At 46.9% G+C, this 21,081-nt stretch overlaps 1 protein-coding gene across 3 annotated transcripts in view; it reads left to right on the forward strand.

The window, feature by feature from the left end:
* LOC146866700 (importin-9-like) overlaps positions 1 to 21,081 on the forward strand; it is a 372,779-nt gene that overhangs the window by 196,634 nt on the left and 155,064 nt on the right. For all 3 annotated transcript variants that reach the window (XM_085600471.1, XM_085600450.1, XM_085600461.1), the window contains exon 6: positions 17,497 to 17,583. In XM_085600471.1, coding sequence (XP_085456597.1) covers positions 17,497 to 17,583 — 87 coding nt within the window. The remainder of the gene's footprint in view (positions 1 to 17,496; positions 17,584 to 21,081) is intronic.

The following is a 21,081-nucleotide window of genomic DNA, read 5'->3' on the forward strand; positions in this document are numbered from 1 at the left end:
CATCAAAGCATGCAGTCGGCGGATATTCAAAGAGGTACTGCGGTGGGGTATGAATCCACATTGGTCCATGTGGATTAAACGGGACAGGTGTGTAAGGAGCCGCGATGCCAGGACCTTACTGAGTATCTTATATTCTCTGTTCAGAATAGAGAGGGGTCTGTAGGACAGAAGATCAGTCGGTTCCTTGTCCGGTTTCAACAATGACGTAACGATCGCCTCCTTGGTTGTAGGAGGCAGCGCCCCATTCTCCAGGGAGGTAGTATAGAGTTGCAACAACCTCGGAGCCAATTTATCTGCAAAGGTGGAGTAAAACTCCACTGGAAGGCCATCCGAATCTGGCGTCTTATTATGGGCCAGTGCTTTTACCGCCATTTGGATTTCCGCTGCTGTAAGCGGAGCAGCCAGCTCTTCGGCCACTATATCTGAGACCGTAGGAAGCTGAACCTCCGACAGAAAGGCAAGGGTGGGACCCAAAACATCTACACCGGGGGTCGCATATAAACGAACCTAGTATTCTTGAAATGCCGCATTAATCTCCCCCTGGGATGTAACCAAAACATTATGAACCGTGTTCACTTCCAGTACTGGAGTAGGGCGCACTGTCGGTTGGATCAATCGTGCCAGTAAGGTGCCCGCCCTATCTGCCTTAGAGTGCGTGCGCTGTGTATAATCAGCTAAGTCCAACAGGCATAGGCGCTCTAACAACTCCGCATATTTAACCCTAGCCGACTGTAATGGTTCCGCACTGTCCTCGCCACCCTGGGCCGCTACATCCAGAGCCTGCAGCTTCCCCTCCAGGTCAGTGATGTCCCTGATCGTTTCCCTCCGAGACCCCGCCAGAGTCCCCATGGCAACCCCGCGTATCGTCACCTTGTAGGCCTCCCATTCAATAGCCCTGGACGTGGCCGAACCTTCTTTTTCAACAAAAAATGTGTCCACACCTGTAGACCAAGCCGCCCGATAGACTTGAACTTCGAGTTGTAGAGGCTGCATCCTCCATACTGGAATAGGAGCCGGGGAAGGGCCCCAGGCCAGTCGCATTTCATGCGGATTGTGATCGGATATTGTCTTGCCCAGAAAATGCGTTATAGCGGAGGCGAGCTCAGGAGAACAAAGAAAATGATCCAACCGTGTGTGTAATTTATGGGGGTAAGAATAAAAAGAATATTCCCTCATATTCGCATGTAGTGCCCTCCAGATGTCTAATAAACCCCAACCCCAGCGGGTCAAGGCTGCCGCCTGCGCTCTCGCTGCCGTGTTAAGTAAAGGAGAATGGGAACGATCCAAGCCAATATCAAATACTGCATTTAAATCACCACCCAGGAGCCACGGAACATGGGACCAGCCAGCAAGCGCCCAGGACACCCGCGCATAGAATACTTCTTGGGTCTATATTGGGTGCATAGAGGGACCCCAGCACAACCTGTCTTCCATCTAACGCACCCAGCAGAAGGACAAACCGGCCTTGTTCATCCACTTAACATTCAGTTAGAGAGAAGGGAACCCCCGCCCTAATCCAGATGGCAGCCCCCCGGGAAAAGGCTGAGTATGCTGTTGCGTAAAATTGACCACGCCATCGCCGGTGTAGCTTCGCGGTTTCAGTGGGGAGTAAATGCGTCTCTTGAAAACAAATGATGTGGGCTTTACAGCGATGCAATTGGGCAGCTATTCTATGACGCTTAGCCATGGAACCCATGCCTCGCACATTCCACGAAACCAGAGTATAAGAATTAACAGCAGGCATCATCAGATAAAATAAAGGACCCCCCAGGATCCCGGCCCCACCCACCCAATTCCACCCACACCCCCCGGATCTTCAGACCATGCGGCATTACTACAACACATTTAACAAAATCCCAATACTGGGTCCAACTCCCAAACATCGTTCAACCAAACCATGCAAACAACATAAGTGCACTACACAGACAACCAATGCTACCGCCTTTGGGGGGAGGTCGCTAACACCTTTACCAGTTGCGTAATAGCAGTAAGGCACACATATGAGAGCCCAGTACGGGGTCCGGGCCAGGGACTTGCTCATCTGTTCCCTCTTGTCATAACGGTGGTCACGGTCTATGATGCGTTGCCCTACAGGCAGGGCACATGTATCGCACAATGACTCTTGTGTCCAGACTGGGAGACAACAATAGACTAAACATAGTATACAAGGTCTAAGACATGTAATTAAGAATCTGCTGAGGCTAGAGGATCATTGGTGAGCCACGAGGCAGCAGAAGGAAACAATGCAATGCTGCCATCAGAGTCAGTGTCTGTATGCAAACCCTCAGACTGGCTAGTGCTGATGACAGGACGAGAAGTACGCAAAGAGGAGGCAGCACGGAGGGACCCCGCCTGCCTTCCAGTATCTGTTGGTGATCCAAGGCGTCAGAGATCGAACTTTGTGTGAGAAGACCCTTCTTACGCCTGCGAGGTGGGCCTCGTGATTTGGGCAATGAGGAGTCCATGCGCCTCATGGGGTGTACATCGGGAAATGTCTTGTCTAGCCACTCCCACGTGCTGTCAGGGGTATCGAAAAACAAGGATCGCTGTTCTTATAGGATTTTCAGTTTGGCAGGAAACAATAACGCGAAGGACAGGCCCGCCGCTCGAGCCCTTACCTTCACTTCCATGAAGGAAAATATTTTACGTTGAACTGCCAGAGTGTAATCTGGAAAGGTTGAAACCTTGGTATTCTCGATCTGCAGAGGGCCACGCTCCCGTGCCGCCCGAAGTAGATGGTCCCAATCACTATAATTTAAAATCCTGGCCGGGATAGGACGTGGGTTATCTCCAGGTATTGGGCGCGACGAGCTGGGGGAGGAAACCCACAGCCGAGATTAACTCCGCGCTTACTCACAGCGCCGTCCACGATCTTCCCAATGTAGTGAAGGGGGGGTGAGGGTGCAGCAACACAGCAGTCCCCCTCTCGCCCTCGATCTGCCACGGCCAGAAAGCGGCCCCGAGATCCGGCAACGGACCCCTTCAGTTCCGCTGTGCTGTCCAATCACCCGGGGCCCCTTCAGAGGAACTCCTCCCCGCGTCAGTCGCTGCAGCTCCTGGTCGTACCAGTAGCACCCCTCGCAGCAGGTCGCAGCCAGGGCCCTCCGCTCTCCAGCACCCCCGGGCAGCGCGCCACTCACGAGGAATCCGCGTTGATGGCCATATCCAGGCCCAAAGCTGGGGTCTCGCGTGGGCGCCGCCTGGCCAAAGCAGCCCCCGCAGCTCCGCCTGGCCTCAGGAAAGTCCGCCGCTTCCCGGCTCCCAGTAGGCCCCGGGAGGGCCAGAAGACGTCACAGGCAGAGGGGCCGTCCTCCGGGGAACCGAACCGCCGGAAAACTCCGACCAGGCTGCTCCGCCGACTCAGCACGCCAGCCGCTCCCAGTTCACCGCTGGACAAGGTGGGGATCGCCGGATAAAGTAATGGATAGATTGCCCCGGCCCGGAGCTCGTCGCTTATGCGACCGCCATCTTGGGCTGCAGACCACGCCCCATCATATGTGAAGTTATAGTTAACAAAGTATGACATGATGTCCTACTGATGGGTCTGAGTTACAACCCTATCTACCCTATAATATAGTATTGTTAAAACAACAAAGGCAATGTGTAAAGTATTTAAGCAGAGCAAGCACAGTAGAAAGTCACACTTAAAGATAAAGGTATGAGTAAAATAAGACCAAAACAGTAAAAATGCAATAAGGGAAATGGGAGATATGAATTTTATGAGTTTTTAAAGGGTTAAGTGAAAACAATGCTAAAGACCACAAGACACCAATGATAGTCCATGGAAACAGATAGATAGAGTCCTGGTCGGATACAAGTGGATTGGTCCTGGTGTAAGTCAGGAAGCCAAAACGTTTTTAAGACCCAATGCAGATAGGCACTCACCCAGGTGTGGCAGGGTAATGAGCAGTCCTCTCATCTGGAAAGTGTGAGTGGAGACCAAGCTGATGTCGGGTGTCTAACCCACTGATTCGCACCAGATCCTCAAACCAGGTGTCCTCCGAATCATCCAGTGGGTGGCGATATTAATCAGGATCGCCACACCCCTCCCATTCGTCCCCTGTTCTGGGCCTGTCAAAGACAAAAGGCCCTGGCTCCAACCCGGAAGTCATGGTTCTAGAACACGCCGGTCCTGCTCCCTGTCGGAGTCGAGGATGATTGGGATGGCGTCCTTGTTGGGCACCTGGGGCGTCTGTATGGAAGAAGGCGCTGAATGTCTTGGTTTTGTGTGAGACAGACTGTGCGGCTGCTGGGCCTCGCGCCTCCTGCATCCTGCTAGTAATGCATGTCCGCTGCGATATGTGGGCTTTGCGGTGAGACTTGAAGTTCCAGTGGGTGCAGCATCTGGGCAATCTCTCCAATGTGGTCCAGATTTCGGAGGGCAAAAGACCTACAGTGGTGGCTGACGAACCGTGATTGTGTCAGTGGCAGACCCCTCTCCCTTCCCCAGCCAGAATTGACTGTAGTGACAGATGTGTCACTTCTGGAATGGGGCAGCCATCTGGGCAAGTGGAGATGAGAGGACTCTGGTGTCGATAGAGTACGGACTCCACATAAACTTGTTAGAGCTTTAGAGGATTCACTTGGCATTTAAGGCCTTTCTACCCTCCATCAAGGGAAGGTTTGTACAGGTGTTTTCAAACCCATCGCCATGTCGTGCTGCAACAAGCAGGGAGGAGTGGGTTCATGTATTCTTTGTCACAGTCAAGTTTCTAAGTCTTCTCTTGCTCAAAGATTCTTTTTTATTGAACTCCTGCTCCTGTATGTCTTCCTTCCAGTACCCCTCCTGCTTAGAGTTCACAAGGTGATAAGGAACGACCAAGCTCAAGTTATTCTTGTGGCTCTGGATTGTGCACAGAGAGTCTGGTATCCTGAGCTGTTAGGCATGAGCATTGGTTATCCGGTCAAGCTGCCTCTTCGGGAGCATCTTCTGTCTCAGCAACAGGGAAGGATTCTGTACCTTAACCTGCACTCCCACTGCCTTCATGCATGGACATTGAGCAATGATAGTTGACCACCTTTGACCTTCCTCCTGAAGTCTGTAATGTTATTCTGGTAGCCAGTGTCCCTCCACCAAAATGATATAGGTCTGCCACTGGGACAAATTTGAAGCATGATGTGTATCGAAAAGCATTAATTTAATCCCCAATTTGATCCTCTTTCTCAGGTGTTATTTGTTTTCTTTGACCCAGCAGGGCTCTGCTCTAAGCAAAGTTAAGGGCTATCTTTCAGCCATTTATGCATTTGTGCGGTTCCAGAACCAACCTTCTTTGTCACCCTTTGTGTCAAGATTTCGCAAAAATGTCCTCCAAGTCCATTCGTCATGCCCAAATGGGATTTGAACTTGGTCCCCACTTTTGTGATGTGCGCACCCTTTGAGCAGTTGCACAACTGCCCTCTTTGGTTATTCACCATCAAGACCTCTTTACCGGTGGCCATTACATCGCCAGGAGGGTCAACGAGTTACAGGCTCGCACGGTGCACCTTCAATATAGTACTTTCTAACTGGTTCTCCAGACATGTGCCTCCTTCCTTCGGAAAGTAGTCACTGCTTTTCGCATAAGCCAGACCATCACCCTACCTACCTTTTTACCCTGACTCATCCTTATAAGGAAGAGGAGAGATTCCACCATCTGGATCCAAAAAGAGCGTTGTCGTTCTACCTTGACCTCATAAAAGAATTCTGGATGGACAACTAACTCCTCGTAGTGTACATTGAGGCCAGCAAAGGGAAGGTTGTGCAGATAGTGCTCTGCATAAAGATCTTCTGTGCATTGGCCAATCGCTCACTCATTCTACCAGAGCCACAGCTGCGAACACTGCGTTAGCTTGTGGAGTTTCAGTCCTGGATATCAGTCAAGCTGCAACGTGGGCTTCAATGCACAGATTCACTAAGCACTACTGCCTGGACAGTTAGGTCTGTCGGGATGGACATTTTGCCTGTTCGGTCCTGCCGGACTTTCTGGTCTAAGTTGGGATGGCAGACCCACCTCCTTTGAGGCATTGGTAGGGTATCTACTCTAAAGTAAGGAAACTGCTGCTAGAAGCCTTTATTAGATGAAGAAGTTACTTACCTTCTGTAATGCCTTATCTGATAGACTTTGTCTAGCCACAGATTCCTTACCAACCCTTCCATCCTCCAAGCTCCGATTAAAGGATGACATTTCCCCTTACTATGGACGCTAGAAACTCCCACCAATGGTCACTCTTCATCGCCAGCTCCACGCTCGTAGTGTGGAAAGTTGCAAAAATGAACTGACATCAGTGCCCCAAGGTGGGGCTTACACAGGTACAGCGTATGTCTGTCACTCCTGGTGCGGACGGCGCAGAGCCGGAAGATGCCACCTATCGGTGCGCAAAGGTACTGCTCTAAAATGTCCGTATCTAGATGACGCCTGGGTATAATTCTAAGGTAAGAAATCTGCTGCTAGATACTCTGTCAGATAAGGAGGTACCGAAGGTAAGTAACTTGTTCATCTGTACTTCAACTCCAAATCTTAGATTTTGTATCCATGTTTCTGAACAGAAGTCTCTAGGAAATGCCCTGTTTTTAGGTACCGCCTGAGCCAGCGCATGCGTTGCTCTGCGAGACATTTAGTAAGCGGGGTTTTCAAAGTGCTACCCCATGCTTTTGGTGGCCTCAAGCTTGTGTGCAGGCTAGCGTGCATGTGCGCACCCGCCAGCTTTCACCGTCCGAGGCGCCATCTGGACCGTGATCAGTTTCACTTTCGAGTTCCACTTTCGCGCGTGCGCACACAACTCCCGTTCCTGGCCCCACGTCTGCATTCCCGTTTTTTTTATCTCAAGGAGTGAAGCGGCATCGTAACAGTAGTCAATTTCAACCAACCCACTCTACCTCGGAACATGCTTCGCTGCCCCGCAGTTTACTCTTTCTCGAAATTCACAGCCCTACTGCATCAACTACAAAATAATTATCAGAAAGTGCATTCATGTTCTGTACAAGCAGATATCCTAACCATCTACCTTGAAGATGGAGACAGGAAAATCTGGAACCATATTAATTCTAACCACAGGAATTCACTAAAAAGTAACTCTTGGACATGGATTACAAGCTCTTTAAATGCCAACAGGCAGGGAAGAGGATCTAAAATACATTTTTAGCAAAATTATAGACATAGTTTCCTGGAATATGGCAAGGTTCGAATTTTCGATTTGGGAAAAAGGGGGTGGTGATGGACAGAGTTTCTGAATGATGCAGAATACTCTTACCAAGTCAAGAGATCATGGTTTTAATCCATCACCGTTTTTTAGCTCACTGCACCATCCCAGCTCAGAACCTGGCTACATGCAAATTAGTCTGTACCTGTCCCAGTGCATGATGGGAACAGGGCAAACCAAACTACCAAGCCAATTCTTATAATGGGAAGGAAACAAGCTTCCGGGGACCGGTTTCTGGCATCACAGCCTTCGTCGGCCCGGCTTGCCTAAATCCTGATGGTGCAATGAGCAAGGGACTCACGTCTGAGCATACCCTCCCACACTGAGTGTGGATAAAATCGATTTGGGAAAAAGGGGGTGGTGATGGACAGAGTTTCTGAATGATGCAGAATACTCTTACCAAGTCAAGAGATCATGGTTTTAATCCATCACCGTTTTTTAGCTCTCTGCACCATCCCAGCTCAGAACCTGGCTACATGCAAATTAGTCTGTACCTGTCCCAGTGCATGATGGGAACAGGGCAAACCAAACTACCAAGCCAATTCTTATACTGGGAAGGAAACAAGCTTCTGGGGACCGGTTTCTGGCATCACAGCCTTCGTCGGCCCGGCTTGCCTAAATCCTGATGGTGCAATGAGCAAGGGACTCACGTCTGAGCATACCCTCCCACACTGAGTGTGGATAAAATCGATTTGGGAAAAAGGGGGTGGTGATGGACAGAGTTTCTGAATGATGCAGAATACTCTTACCAAGTCAAGAGATCATGGTTTTAATCCATCACCGTTTTTTAGCTCACTGCACCATCCCAGCTCAGAACCTGGCTACATGCAAATACCTTGACATCTTAAAAGAATTCTGGATGGACAACTAACTCCTCGTAGTGTACATTGAGGCCAGCAAAGGGAAGGTTGTGCAGATAGTGCTCTGCATAAAGATCTTCTGTGCATTGGCCAATCGCTCACTCATTCTACCAGAGCCACAGCTGCGAACACTGCGTTAGCTTGTGGAGTTTCAGTCCTGGATATCAGTCAAGCTGTAACGTGGGCTTCAATGCACAGATTCACTAAGCACTACTGCCTGGACAGTTAGGTGTGTCGGGATGGACATTTTGCCTGTTCGGTCCTGCCGGACTTTCTGGTCTAAGTTGGGATGGCAGACCCACCTCCTTTGAGGCATTGGTAGGGTATCTACTCTAAAGTAAGGAAACTGCTGCTAGAAGCCTTTATTAGATGAAGAAGTTACTTACCTTCTGTAATGCCTTATCTGATAGACTTTGTCTAGCCACAGATTCCTTACCAACCCTTCCATCCTCCAAGCTCCGATTAAAGGATGACATTTCCCCTTACTATGGACGCTAGAAACTCCCACCAATGGTCACTCTTCATCGCCAGCTCCACGCTCGTAGTGTGGAAAGTTGCAAAAATGAACTGACATCAGTGCCCCAAGGTGGGGCTTACACAGGTACAGCGTATGTCTGTCACTCCTGGTGCGGACGGCGCAGAGCCGGAAGATGCCACCTATCGGTGCGCAAAGGTACTGCTCTAAAATGTCCTTATCCGGATGACGCCTGGGTATAATTCTAAGGTAAGAAATCTGCTGCTAGATACTCTGTCAGATAAGGAGGTACCGAAGGTAAGTAACTTGTTCATCTGTACTTCAACTCCAAATCTTAGATTTTGTATCCATGTTTCTGAACAGAAGTCTCTAGGAAATGCCCTGTTTTTAGGTACCGCCTGAGCCAGCGCATGCGCTGCGAGACATTTAGTAAGCGGGGTTTTCAAAGTGCTACCCCATGCTTTTGGTGGCCTCAAGCTTGTGTGCAGGCTAGCGTGCATGTGCGCACCCGCCAGCTTTCACCGTCCGAGGCGCCATCTGGACCGTGATCAGTTTCACTTTCGAGTTCCACTTTCGCGCGTGCGCACACAACTCCCGTTCCTGGCCCCACGTCTGCATTCCCGTTTTTTTTATCTCAAGGAGTGAAGCGGCATCGTAACAGTAGTCAATTTCAACCAACCCACTCTACCTCGGAACATGCTTCGCTGCCCCGCAGTTTACTCTTTCTCGAAATTCACAGCCCTACTGCATCAACTACAAAATAATTATCAGAAAGTGCATTCATGTTCTGTACAAGCAGATATCCTAACCATCTACCTTGAAGATGGAGACAGAAAGATCTGGAACCATATTAATTCTAACCACAGGAATTCGCTAAAAAGTAACTCTTGGACATGGATTACAAGCTCTTTAAATGCCAACAGGCAGGGAAGAGGATCTAAAATACATTTTTAGCAAAATTATAGACATAGTTTCCTGGAATATGGCAAGGTTCGAATTTTCTAAATTATCTAATCTTAGATACTTCTCCAGCAATTGCCTGCCTTCAAGAGACTTGGGCCTCTAATAAGTTTGATAAAAAAATACTACTTTGTCTTTGAAATAACATTAGAAAGGTTGAGATGCGGTCATGCAAAGAGAGGTTTAGCTCTTCTGATATCAGAGAAATTAAGTGGGACTTTGAAATAATCCCCTTACCCAGCAAAAATTTCCAGTGCATTAAGTTAAAAATCCCTAAGGAAAGTTCGACCTCTGCAGATACGTGATTTCTGTTTAATGTTTATGCTCCTCCTGGCTTGCAATTTAGCGCATTATTGGTAAATATCTTTGAGCTAGTAGAATCATTCACACACTCTGGAATCAATCCGTCATTCCTTCTTTTTTGGGACTTTAATGCGAAAATTCCCAACACCATGATAACAGCATCCAGAAGGAAAGACTTTGATGAACTCTGTTCCCTACCAAATCCTATTTTTCCAGGGTCCATAGAAGGCAATATGCAAGGGAAACTGACTTTAGAGTCAGTTAACGGAATAATCTTGAACTGCAGAACAGAAGGCAATATTTCAGCATCATAGAAGAATGGGAGTCCCCGGTCTGTCAATATTAGATTACGTATTAGTAGTCACAACTTATTTCAGAAATCACAGTACTCATTTTACACAAAGCCGTGATCCTGCAATAATGAAATAAAAAATCTAACTAAAGCTTCTATCTCCCTCCTCTTGGTCCTTATCACAAATCAATGGAGATTCTTTAATAGCCCACAAACTGGGCAGACTCCTATAGAACACTCGCAGCTTGAATAAACTGAATACTATGAGCATCGCTCTGCAGCTGTTCCAATCTAATATGAAAATCAATGCAGTCCTAAATTTTGAACAGATCCTTACGGCAGATGTTAAAGCAATCCAGAAACTGGTTGCTCCGATAATTAATAAATCAAAACCGTCAAGAAATATGAATAACCCTATAGATGGTATGTCAAGACACATAACTTACCAGCCGGGTCTGGTGGCTCAGTGGACTAATGCATCCACTGCAGGGGCCTGTGTTCAACCTCATGGTCACAGGTTCAAATCCCGGCGGGTCCACTCAGCCTTTCTTCCGTCTGAGTTCGATAAAATGAGTACCCTTAAGTTGGCTAACAATAAACATCTGTTGTTCAGCACCAAGAAACCAATGGGTGAACGTGCGCTTTACAAATACACGTTCTGTTATTTTTATGTTATAAATAGATTAATTTGACTGCAATTCTTCGGTTTCCCAGCCCCTAGGAAAAAAGAAATCTCCATCTTACAGAAAAAAGTTAAAAACTGACCAGAAAAAGAGAAATTATGGCTAAAAACTGGGCTGACTTGAAGATGGCAGTTTCTCAAAACAATAACCAGCAGTTCTGGCGCCTAATAACGAAAGCAACCGGAGCCCAAAAATCCCAAACAGCATCTCCGGTCTCCCAAAATGAATGGGAACGGTATCTACTGGAGTGCTACAAAACAAATCTGGTCAACCTTTGTCAAAGTGACCTTTCTAATAGCAAGCGTATTCACGAAACAGATTGTCTGATAAGTGCCCCGACTGATGAACAAATTAAATCGTATATCAGGAGGGCGAAAGCCTCTGTTGCGATGGGATCTGATAAGATTCCTGTTACAATCCTTAAAAATAATCCTGAAGGATGGTGCAAGTTCTTGGCACCACTGTTCAGTCACAGCTATGAAACTGGTCGAATTCCAAAATCATGGACTAGGAGCATTTTTATTCCACTCTTAAAGAAGGGCTCATGCCTTTCTCCCAGTTACTACAGACAAATTGCTCTACCGGACTCAACTGGGAAAATCTTCGCTGCAAGTATCCTGGACCACCTGAAAGACTGTGCCTTTTCCAAGGGTGTGATTCCGATAGTCCAGGCAGGCATTCATCCTAAGCACTCAGTTATTGATAACATCGGACTTTTACAAACATTAATTGACCAATACATTACAATGAAATCCCAGATAGTCTATAGTTAATTTGTAGATTTCTCAACAGCTTTTAATAGGTTCGACAAACCCACCCTATGGAGGAAATTGGAGAAAATGGGGATCCCTGACCGCTTATTAAGGCTAATCGAGGCATTGCAAACAGCAACGTGGTGTAGAGTCCAGCTGGGGAGTGAAAATGGTCTAACTCGCAAGATAGAATATTAAAAATGAGACTTAATACATGTCTGTGTGTTCTTTGTATTCAACTTTAATTGTTGACCTTGTTAAAGGTCTAAATCAATTAATACAAACCTACTTACTATAAAATGTTATTCACAAACTGCACTTCTAAAGTACTGCTGTGTTTTTTGCAGTAGTACTTCAGAAGTATCACAAAATGCTGCTTGTGAATAGCCCTCAGACCCTTCAATTTGGTGGAGACACTTTTGGTATAAATAGGGAATAGCTAAAAAATATTAAACTTACTCAAAAGTGTAAATAATTTTATGTTTGTGAATCAGGCCCATAAAGTGATAAGTTTAACAAAATAAATTAGTAAATGTGCGCCCATAGAAGTACTCCTTGAATGGGTACAAATGTACTATTTTTGGGAATTTACAAACATTGGTAGTATATGACTTGGAAAGCTGTGACAATCTCAGGTTTCCAGGCATACTACTGCCAATCAAACACCTAAAAGCTGATGGGATGAATGCTTGCAAGTGGTCTAACCAGTAGCAATCCCTTGGGGTAGCATTCGAACTCCCTGCTTGTTGACCAATGTGCCACTGTAGACGGAGGCACACCTTATGCAAATCAGTACTGACCCTCTTCCTCTTGGTTCTCTCACCCCTCCACCTCCATTCTTTCTTAGTTAGGAAATGTAAGATTTATACCCACTGAAGATCACTGACTAAGTAACGCCCATGCTCTTACATTGTGATCTGGGTGCAGTCTCTGTAGTAGTGCAATCCAGTAGTAGAAATCCACTTGCCTCTGTTGTACAGAGTATAGCTCAGTAGAATAATAGAAAAACAACCTAAGTAATAACCTGTTGTATCAGGGTTGTCTCACTACATCTATTATTTGCTTATTGGGCCAACCTCTTTGGTCTTGGTAGATAAGCCAGGGCAAGATTCAACCTGCTCCTACCAGCTAAGAGATTACATATGCATTTTAATTATGACAACTCACTTTATTTTGTGTAATGTGTTGCAGTGGTGTAACATAGACCCCCCGCGGTGTAGGGGGAGCCCAGTTCCAGGGGGCCCATTAGCACATACCCTGGCCTGAGACCTCTTGGCTGAGTCCGAGGGGGGGCCCCCCCTCAGGTTTTGTTACGCCACTGGTGTGTTGCTCCTCATATTGCTCATGTTTCTCCTTATCACTTTAAGTTTTTAGAATGATCTGATCTGAGGGGGCCAATTTGGGTTTCTATGCTGGCTCACCTTCCTGTGAGTTTTGCTGTAATGCTGTGTGTTGCTGCTATTCATGAGCTGCTTAACACTGCCTTAAAAGCCACCAATTTGTTGTGACTTCTGATGCGGTTCTCTTGTTGGCATTAAACTCTGTCAAGTTCTTCCCCCAAAGGAAGGGTCCTCCAGTGCTCTGTGTTGCAATCTTGACATTCAGATCATGGATTGGCTATGTCCCCGAAAAAAAAAAAAAAAGTGGACACTCCGTGGTTTATGGTCAGCATGTCCTAACCCAGTATTCTGTGCTAGCTAACTAGGGAAGCAGGTCCTAACTGCTATATATTTTATCAAGTTTAACATGGATGTCGTAAATGGAGGAGAAGAAGGAATACTCTTTAAGATTGGTATGTTCCTTTGCCCAGACATCCGTTGGTGACCAGTATTTTCGCAAAGTTGACAAAGCCTTGGCTATCCTTATTGATGCTGCCATGGCCAGTGGAGATTGAGATGTATCCCTGTAAAAGTCCTTCACCCCATTACAGCCTCCACCCAGAAGCATGTGGGACCAAGTACACTGGGTTATTACTACTGATCGGGTGTCATAAAATTCTTCCTGACTAGTGTTTGTGGCGTATACATTAGTTAAAAGTACCTCTTCATCATCAAGATGATCCAACAGAAAGACACATCTGTCCTCGGTGTCCGCCATCTGTCATGGAGTTTAGATGGCAAAGGCTGAGTATCCTGTGCAAAATAACTTGTGTAAGGAGGTGACTTTCATAGCAGGGGGTACCACTTTGGCATTTTTGTGAGCCCCTGTCTTATTGTAAGCCACAGCGTGGAAAGGCTGAATGTCCGGTGTGCAAACCAGCATATGCATAGAACAGGCAAGCTTCAAAAGTGTCTTTACCTTGTTCTTGGGGTGATTATTTTTCACATTAGATTAAATAATACACTTTTTGAAGTGCCATACTTATTTTTCATAGATTCAGTTCTACCGTTATTTTTTCCTTTCACCAATTAGCTCCCACCTTTAATTCTGAGTTTGTCATACGTATCAATATTCTAATGTTGTTTTTAGATTAGAGCCTGATTCTATTGTTAGTAGTCAGCTGAGTTGTCCGGTTCGTCAGAATGTGGCAGGGGGCCTAAAAGGAAGCCATAGTATTGGAAGCAGTCAGGTCAAATCCATTACTAGCCCACCTTGAAGTCAGAGTACTCTAACTGAACTTGTTTCAGGGTAAACTGAGAGACTTGCATCCACAAGTCCACAACAACAGCTATGCTATTCAAATACCCGTTTACCGAGCAGGGCAGGTTGGGTATTTAATCTGCAGTCAGACAGGATAAATCAAAAGGATAGTCCTAAAGGCAAACCAAACTGCTTGGTGTCTTTATTCCTGCTAGAATGGGAACTGGTTGAAAATTTCACATTGAGTGATTTAGAACAAACTGTGAGAATTTTCACACACACAAACCACTTTGCTGGACAACTAGGAAATTGATTGAGGCAGGCGAGCTCAAAGCACTTGGTCAAATGCTCATTCCGTATCTGAATAAGAAAGTACAGCAGCGTTCCTTGTTGGAAAGTCTACAGCGCTGCCTGAATTGTCGTTAGATTTTTAAGGAATTCACTGTAGACTTTGAACTTGTGAAAGAGTCCAAACTTGCAGCACTGGGTCTGAATTCCTATGCAGAAGTGCCAGCACTTTCTGATGGGGGGCATGGCTTGCTGCCGATTAAGATGGCCGCATCCTAGAGGCGCTCCGGGGGCAGAGTAGATTCCCCTAAAAATCCGGCACATAATCCGTACAATCATCCTACTTTGAAGACGACCATAGAAGACCGGAATCAGCGGTGCACCGATCGATCTGCCCTCCAGGCGTGTGAAGCTGGAGGGATCGGGTGAGGCGGTGCGGCCTGCACACGAGGCTGAGGCCGGGGACTGGCCTTAGACTCGAACCCAGCGGGCGACGCTCAACTGCCGGCTTTGTGAGCACGTCCATCAGAGCCGGCGGCCTGTACTGGGGGCTGTGCGGCACGGTCGGGTACCGACACAAGATCGCACCGGTTCCCCTCCCCCTCTTCTCTCCCCCCCCCTTCCCCTGGCTTCGGCATCGAGAGGCGGACGGAGGAGGGACACCTGTGGCGCTGGCTCCTGCTCGACCTACAGCTTGACCTGCCCTGAGGTGCTTGGGGAGGAGGACGGTCATGCTGCCTGCTTCTGCTGGGACCTGCGGTGAGTCGGAGCCCATCGGGGGATGAGTCGGGCCCCGGCTCCAGGCGAGGACTGCTGACGGGGGGAACGAGGTGCGGGACGGAGGCGGGAGCACCCACTTGGTGAAGAGTAGGGCCTGGAGAACCCAGCAGAGACCCGGCCCTCCACTACTCCTGAGCCCCATCTGTAAATGCTCATCTCCAGGGGACACAGCCCAAGCTAACAAGGACCTCGTGGTGGAGGCCATTATTGAAGCCATAAACTCTGGAAGCGACCCCTGGGGCGTGCAGGGCGACCCGGGGCAGCATTAAGCCACAACTACTAAGAGGGACACCGACCCCGGGGAGAGCCGGCTGAATTAACGCCCGGAGTCCATTGCAGACCTGGCCTACTGAACAGGTTTCTCCGGGGCATGGTCACTGATGCCTGCACTCGGACTGTCTATACGATCGGAGTGGCTGACAGAGGTCACTCGGCCAGGTGGAGTGCCCCCCCCCCGGGACCGCGTGTTTCTTGGCGGTGCGACCAATACTAGCGCTCTGCCCCGACACCTTTCAGGTAATTGCGCGGCAGGAAAACCGACAGGCCGCGCGTGGAGGGACAATCCCGCGGCGGCGATTACCGGCCGGCGCCGGCGATTACCGGCCGGCGCAAAGTTCCCCAGACAAGAAGGGGGCGGGGCAGGGGCCCACCCACAACCGCCCAGGGCAAACTGGACAAGTATGCATACGCAAAAGACTTCCCGGCTCTGCCGGACCGCAAAGAAATGCCGGACAAAGCCCCGGAAGGAGAGGGAGCAAATAAAGTGACACTGGATGACATTATGGCCGCTCTCACTAATGTGCAGTCAACGGTGGGCACCATTTCTACGGATGTATCCTTCCTACGGGCTGACTTCCAGAAGATGAACGCAAGGGTCACGGAGGTGGAACAAGTAACGAAAACCCTGGCCGGGGACACAGCCACATTGCTTAAAAAAGTTAGCCACCTGGAGCCTGAAAACAAAATAATGGCGGCGAAGCTGGGTGACCAGGAGGGGCGCTCTCGCCGCAATAACGTCCGACTCACAGGCATTCCCGAGAGTGAAGGGGGCCCGGCCATGGACCTTTATGTTTAGGAACTTATAAAGACAAGACTCCAACCAAGGGGGCTCTCCACCTTTTTCTCAGTAGAAAGGGCGTACAGGGTGCCAGGCGGTAAGCCTAAGTCTAGAGCACCTCCCAGACCCGTCCTGACCCGAATTTTTAATTTCCGTGACCAGGATGCAATACTGCCAACAGCAAGAGTGGCCCCGCCGATTCGCATCCAAAACTCTGTGGTATCCTTTTTCCCGGACTACACTGCTGCGGTTACACAGCTGCGGTTACCAAAAGTCGCAGGAGCTTCTTCGAGATTAAAAAGGAACTTCGGCGCAGAGATTTACTTACTCCATAATATTTCCGGCGAAGTTACGAGTAGTGGCGGATGGCAAAACTTGTTTTTTTGACACTCCTGAAGAGGCCCACGAGGGGTGGCGACGAGTGGACGGATCCAGACGGTCAGAGAGACGCCAACAACAGCGAGGGGTGGAGGGGGACCCCAAGGATCACAGTCGAGAGCAGGAAGACGACAGCGCACAAAGGTCGGAGGCTGATGAATGAAAAAGGGGACGGGGCACAAATGGACATCGCCGACCTTCAAGGACTTATTCAAGGGCTGCCAATAAAGAAGTAATGAACACGCCGCCGGATGATATCCAGTTAGTGTGACCGTCTTCATCAGACGGAAGGGCAGGCCAGGGTCCGCGGCTGTAGGACTAGCCGTGCGGCTAAGGCGGGATTCGAATGAATAATGATCTTCAAAGAGGGGTTAGACTACAGCGTTCCCCGGACTTCTCACCCCTGAAACGCAAGTACTGTTACAGGTATTGGGTATGAAGCGCTCTGCAATGTTGGGGTGGCGGGTAGTTTTAAATCCGTCTAGCAGGGAGGCAGGGAGGGGGATGGAGGGAGTTGGTACGTTGTTATGGTTATGTTTTTTCTTGTTAGCGCGCAACACACAGGCACTCGTATATGACACCTTTCCAGACCTGGGTTGGCAGTGGCCCTGTTCATGTGACTCCGTTATACCAACTACACACTCTAACAGTAGTGACAACACCAAATAAAGAAGTGCCAGCACTTTAACGTTTTTAGGTGTTGTAAAAACAAAAGTTGCCAGGAGGGTGAACATAGTGAGTTGCAGAAAATGAACATTGTGGGGTTAGAAGTTTGGTAATACTGCATTATGAAGGACTGTAATGCTGTTGAAATAAAATGCAATGATGTATGAATTTATTTTCTGTGTCTGTGCATTCGGAAGGTGCTGAACAATTACTTTATAGTTATTGGTCGCTTTTTTCTGACAGGTGTATGGGATACGCACAAGGTCGCGTGCAGTGGAAATCTTCACCACCTGTGCACACATGGTTTGCAACATGGAGGAGCTTGAAAAGGTAGGAAAGCTTGATTTCTTTGCATGTGTCCTGTCCAGAGCAAATAGCAATACGAGTTTAAATAGGTTTTTTTTATTTCATTTCCCGCTTTGTTTCCATTCATGACCCACATGTGGATAGTTGGTACAGCTTCCTGTAATGACCATCTAAGATCAGAAATGTTCCTTATACACGCAAGACCTCTACAATCTACACTGCTCTGCTGTTTCTGTACCTTTTCCACACACATAACTACTTATCTGCTACTAACCATGCAATGAAATGGTTCTAGCTGGAAGACCTTCATTGGCACTTTGACTTTGATGTTAGTAATTGGTATATGCAGGTCATTAGCTGGCTGCAGCATTAGTTGTTAAGAAGTGAGTTTTAGTTTTCATTCAGTTTCTGAATTACGTGTGGTTTAATTTGGTTTCCAAACTACATGTCCTCAGATCTGATCTGCATGCTCAAATGAAACTTTGGTGCACATTGGTCAGGGGTTTTGTAGCTTGCCCTCTCGATGCAGTGTAAATAGACTTGCAGAGCTTCACCTCTTGCACTGCCTGGATTCCCTCTTAGGTTCCATTGCTTTTAGACTGCTTTTTAATAATTCTCCAGTACTTAATTTCATCATGCTCCATGTTTGTTCCATTCGTATTGCTTGTCATTCAAAAGCTTTTCAATAAGTATTTGTTTTGAATCAACATTGTAAGCTCGTTCTGCCCCCTCCCCCAAAACCTCACACCCCGCTCTTTCATGTTGGATACGTTTCTGCCTTTTGTGCGGGCATAGCCTTTTGTCATGTAATATAAGTAGTTGAAGCGTTTAAATGATTTCCTAATGAAGGAAGGAAAAAAGTATCATTGTTCGATAGGAACTTCTGAAACATAATTGGCTGTAATCAACCAGTTTTTAAGGATACTCCTTAGTGCTGACTATAGTTCATTACTTCTAATAGGCTCTCATTGCTGAGCGTTTCACATCCCTTTTTAGTTGCTGAACTTTAGTAGTGTCAAAAATTACTGCACCATAACTTAGTTTCTTTTCCCTTGAAGGTTGTTCTGAATGTTTTATTCATGTCTGTGGTAAGGTGGTATCTCCCCCATATTATTCCTCAGCAGTCTTTTTCAGCCTCCTGTTATAGTTCACAATACATTTGCGTGACTCCATTCTAGTCTTTTGCTTCCACTTACTTCGATTTAAGTGTCTTTGTCCATGAGTGTCTTTGGTTCCGCATAATCCCCTGTTGACTTAAGCGTATGAACAGTTCACCAAAATGACATTTCATTTGTGTTTTAGCCTTGTGTGTCTTGATCAATGCAATTTCTTTTGTATCTCCTCATGTTGAGGGTATCTGATTGTTGTAAATAAAACAAGCGGAATCCTTCTTCAGAGGCACAGAGCAGTTTATAAGGCAATAACCCATTGACACCTAAAGGTCTGGCACCACAGCTGAAACTGTTAATCAGATTTCTAAAGTGCACAGCTACTCCACAGTGTGTGCCGTTACTGAGAAAACATTTCCGGCAGTACCTCAAAAAAAAAAAAAAACTTATGTACGAGTGTACATTTGTGGTGGTGCCTGAACACTTATACATCACTCTGGGGCTGCAGTAACGGCATGACGAATATACACTTGTGATGACGATTGCACTCAGATACAACATTGTGATGATTATGAACAGCGTTGGCAAAAAGCATTTGGCGAAGTCCGTAGGTCTGCAGTGGCCAAGCCAAAAGGCGAACCTGATTGATTTATTAATTTTGAACAGCCTTTGGTTGCATGAAAGACTTCTTCAGCAAAACTGCGAATCTTTAATGTGCCACCATTGGTTATTGGTAGAGGAGAATATAATACATCATAACAGACACAAGTGCTTGATATTGTGCAGAATAGATGCAAAATCTAATTCCACTTTTCATCACCTAACATACTATCAAGGGTTTGTAGACAAATTGCACTGGACTAGCAAGTACAGAAAGTACACTCTTGCATAAAATAATATGTTAGAGTTCGCTCTAAAACATCAACAAAACTAAGGTGTCTTTTCCAGCTTCAAAGGGGAATGTTGTCAAATTCTGGAAACAAATGTGTTGAGAAAGTCGGAATCTACAACATGGAGCCTACATGTGTTCTGTATATGTACAAGGCACCTACTTTATATCTTTGTATGAAAACACCACAGAAAGTTTCTTTGACTGAGAATAGGGAAGAACAACTGCTATCAGCTCAAGCGTTGTTAGCAAATGTTGCATTGCCACAAAGGCTTATTAATTTATTCTTACCTAGGCAACTGGTTGCTTAATACTGACTCCAGTCACAAGGTGCTTTAGAATCTGCAGACAACCACCTCACTACTTCAAGTCTTGGGTCTGTACATTTCTGGTTCTCACTGGTATCCCACACCGAAAATCAAGGGATGATAAGTTATTTTCCCTGGATTGGGAGTTACCACGTGGACCCGGGAATACCGGGTCCAAGTCCTGCATGTAGAAATAACTGACCAAAAACTGCACACATTTGCTACCTGTTTCATTCAGGTGGTAAATAGGTGCAGGAGATGTTCTGGCATGTAGTAAGGTATGAGGTGTTGGGGGAGAGCAAAGCTGATGATCGGGGACTGTTTGCTGTTCCTCATGTTGTCTCCAAAGAACATGCAAGGGTGTGGGAGAATCTTCGCACAAAGACTTGGGTCAGCAAACCCCATTGTTTCTGGACCTGTTGATTCCAGAGCAGGATGTACTGGGAAAGATAAACAGTCCAGCATCAAGATTGCTCTGTGTCCCTGCCCTTGGCCACTCGTAATGAAAGCCATAGGCTTTTTTTGGTTAATGCTAAAAATAAAGAATCTGGTTCCTTCATAAGACAGTGTCCTCCATAGAGAGCAAGTGTTAATGTCATGTAACAACTACCAAACATTTGGCTGATTGACCTTTTGCATTTTTTTAATCCTTTAATGCAAGATTTCATAAGCAGCCACTTAAAGATTGTCTGGAAGACCTATAATCTTAGAAAACGGGGAACTGATGCGATCAAATCTTGAACTACTCCTCCTCCTCCTCCTAGTCAGTCCCAATTTCTGTCATGTAAGAACAACCAGCTTCATGGCATCCTAATTTATAAATCTCCAGCTCAGATCATTGAAAGGGATGTTTTGGTGGAAGAATGGGGAACCCATCCGAGTGGGCTATCGAGGGTAAGCAGTTCCCTTCAGGGCAAAAGGATCACACAAATAGGCTTGCCATTTCTTTCTTTCTTTCCAGAATTATTTTGTATTTTCACCTAAATCTCAGTCTGGCTTCTCGCCTTCTTCCCGGTTGCCATATCTCGGGCTGAGTGCTTTCTCCATACCCTTGATGCAAAAAGCGCTTTAAGATACTTAGAAAACAGAATTGCGTAAGTCTCAACTGCTATTAGCCAATTAATACGGTCATTTGCACTGACTTGGCTTCACTAAGCAGACTGTAGGCGGAAATATTTTGTAGCAAAATTTAATCTGAATCAAAAAGCAAACCGAT

Source organism: Triturus cristatus, chromosome 1_2 (genome assembly GCF_964204655.1).
Source record: "Triturus cristatus chromosome 1_2, aTriCri1.1, whole genome shotgun sequence".
NCBI lineage: Eukaryota > Metazoa > Chordata > Amphibia > Caudata > Salamandridae > Triturus > Triturus cristatus.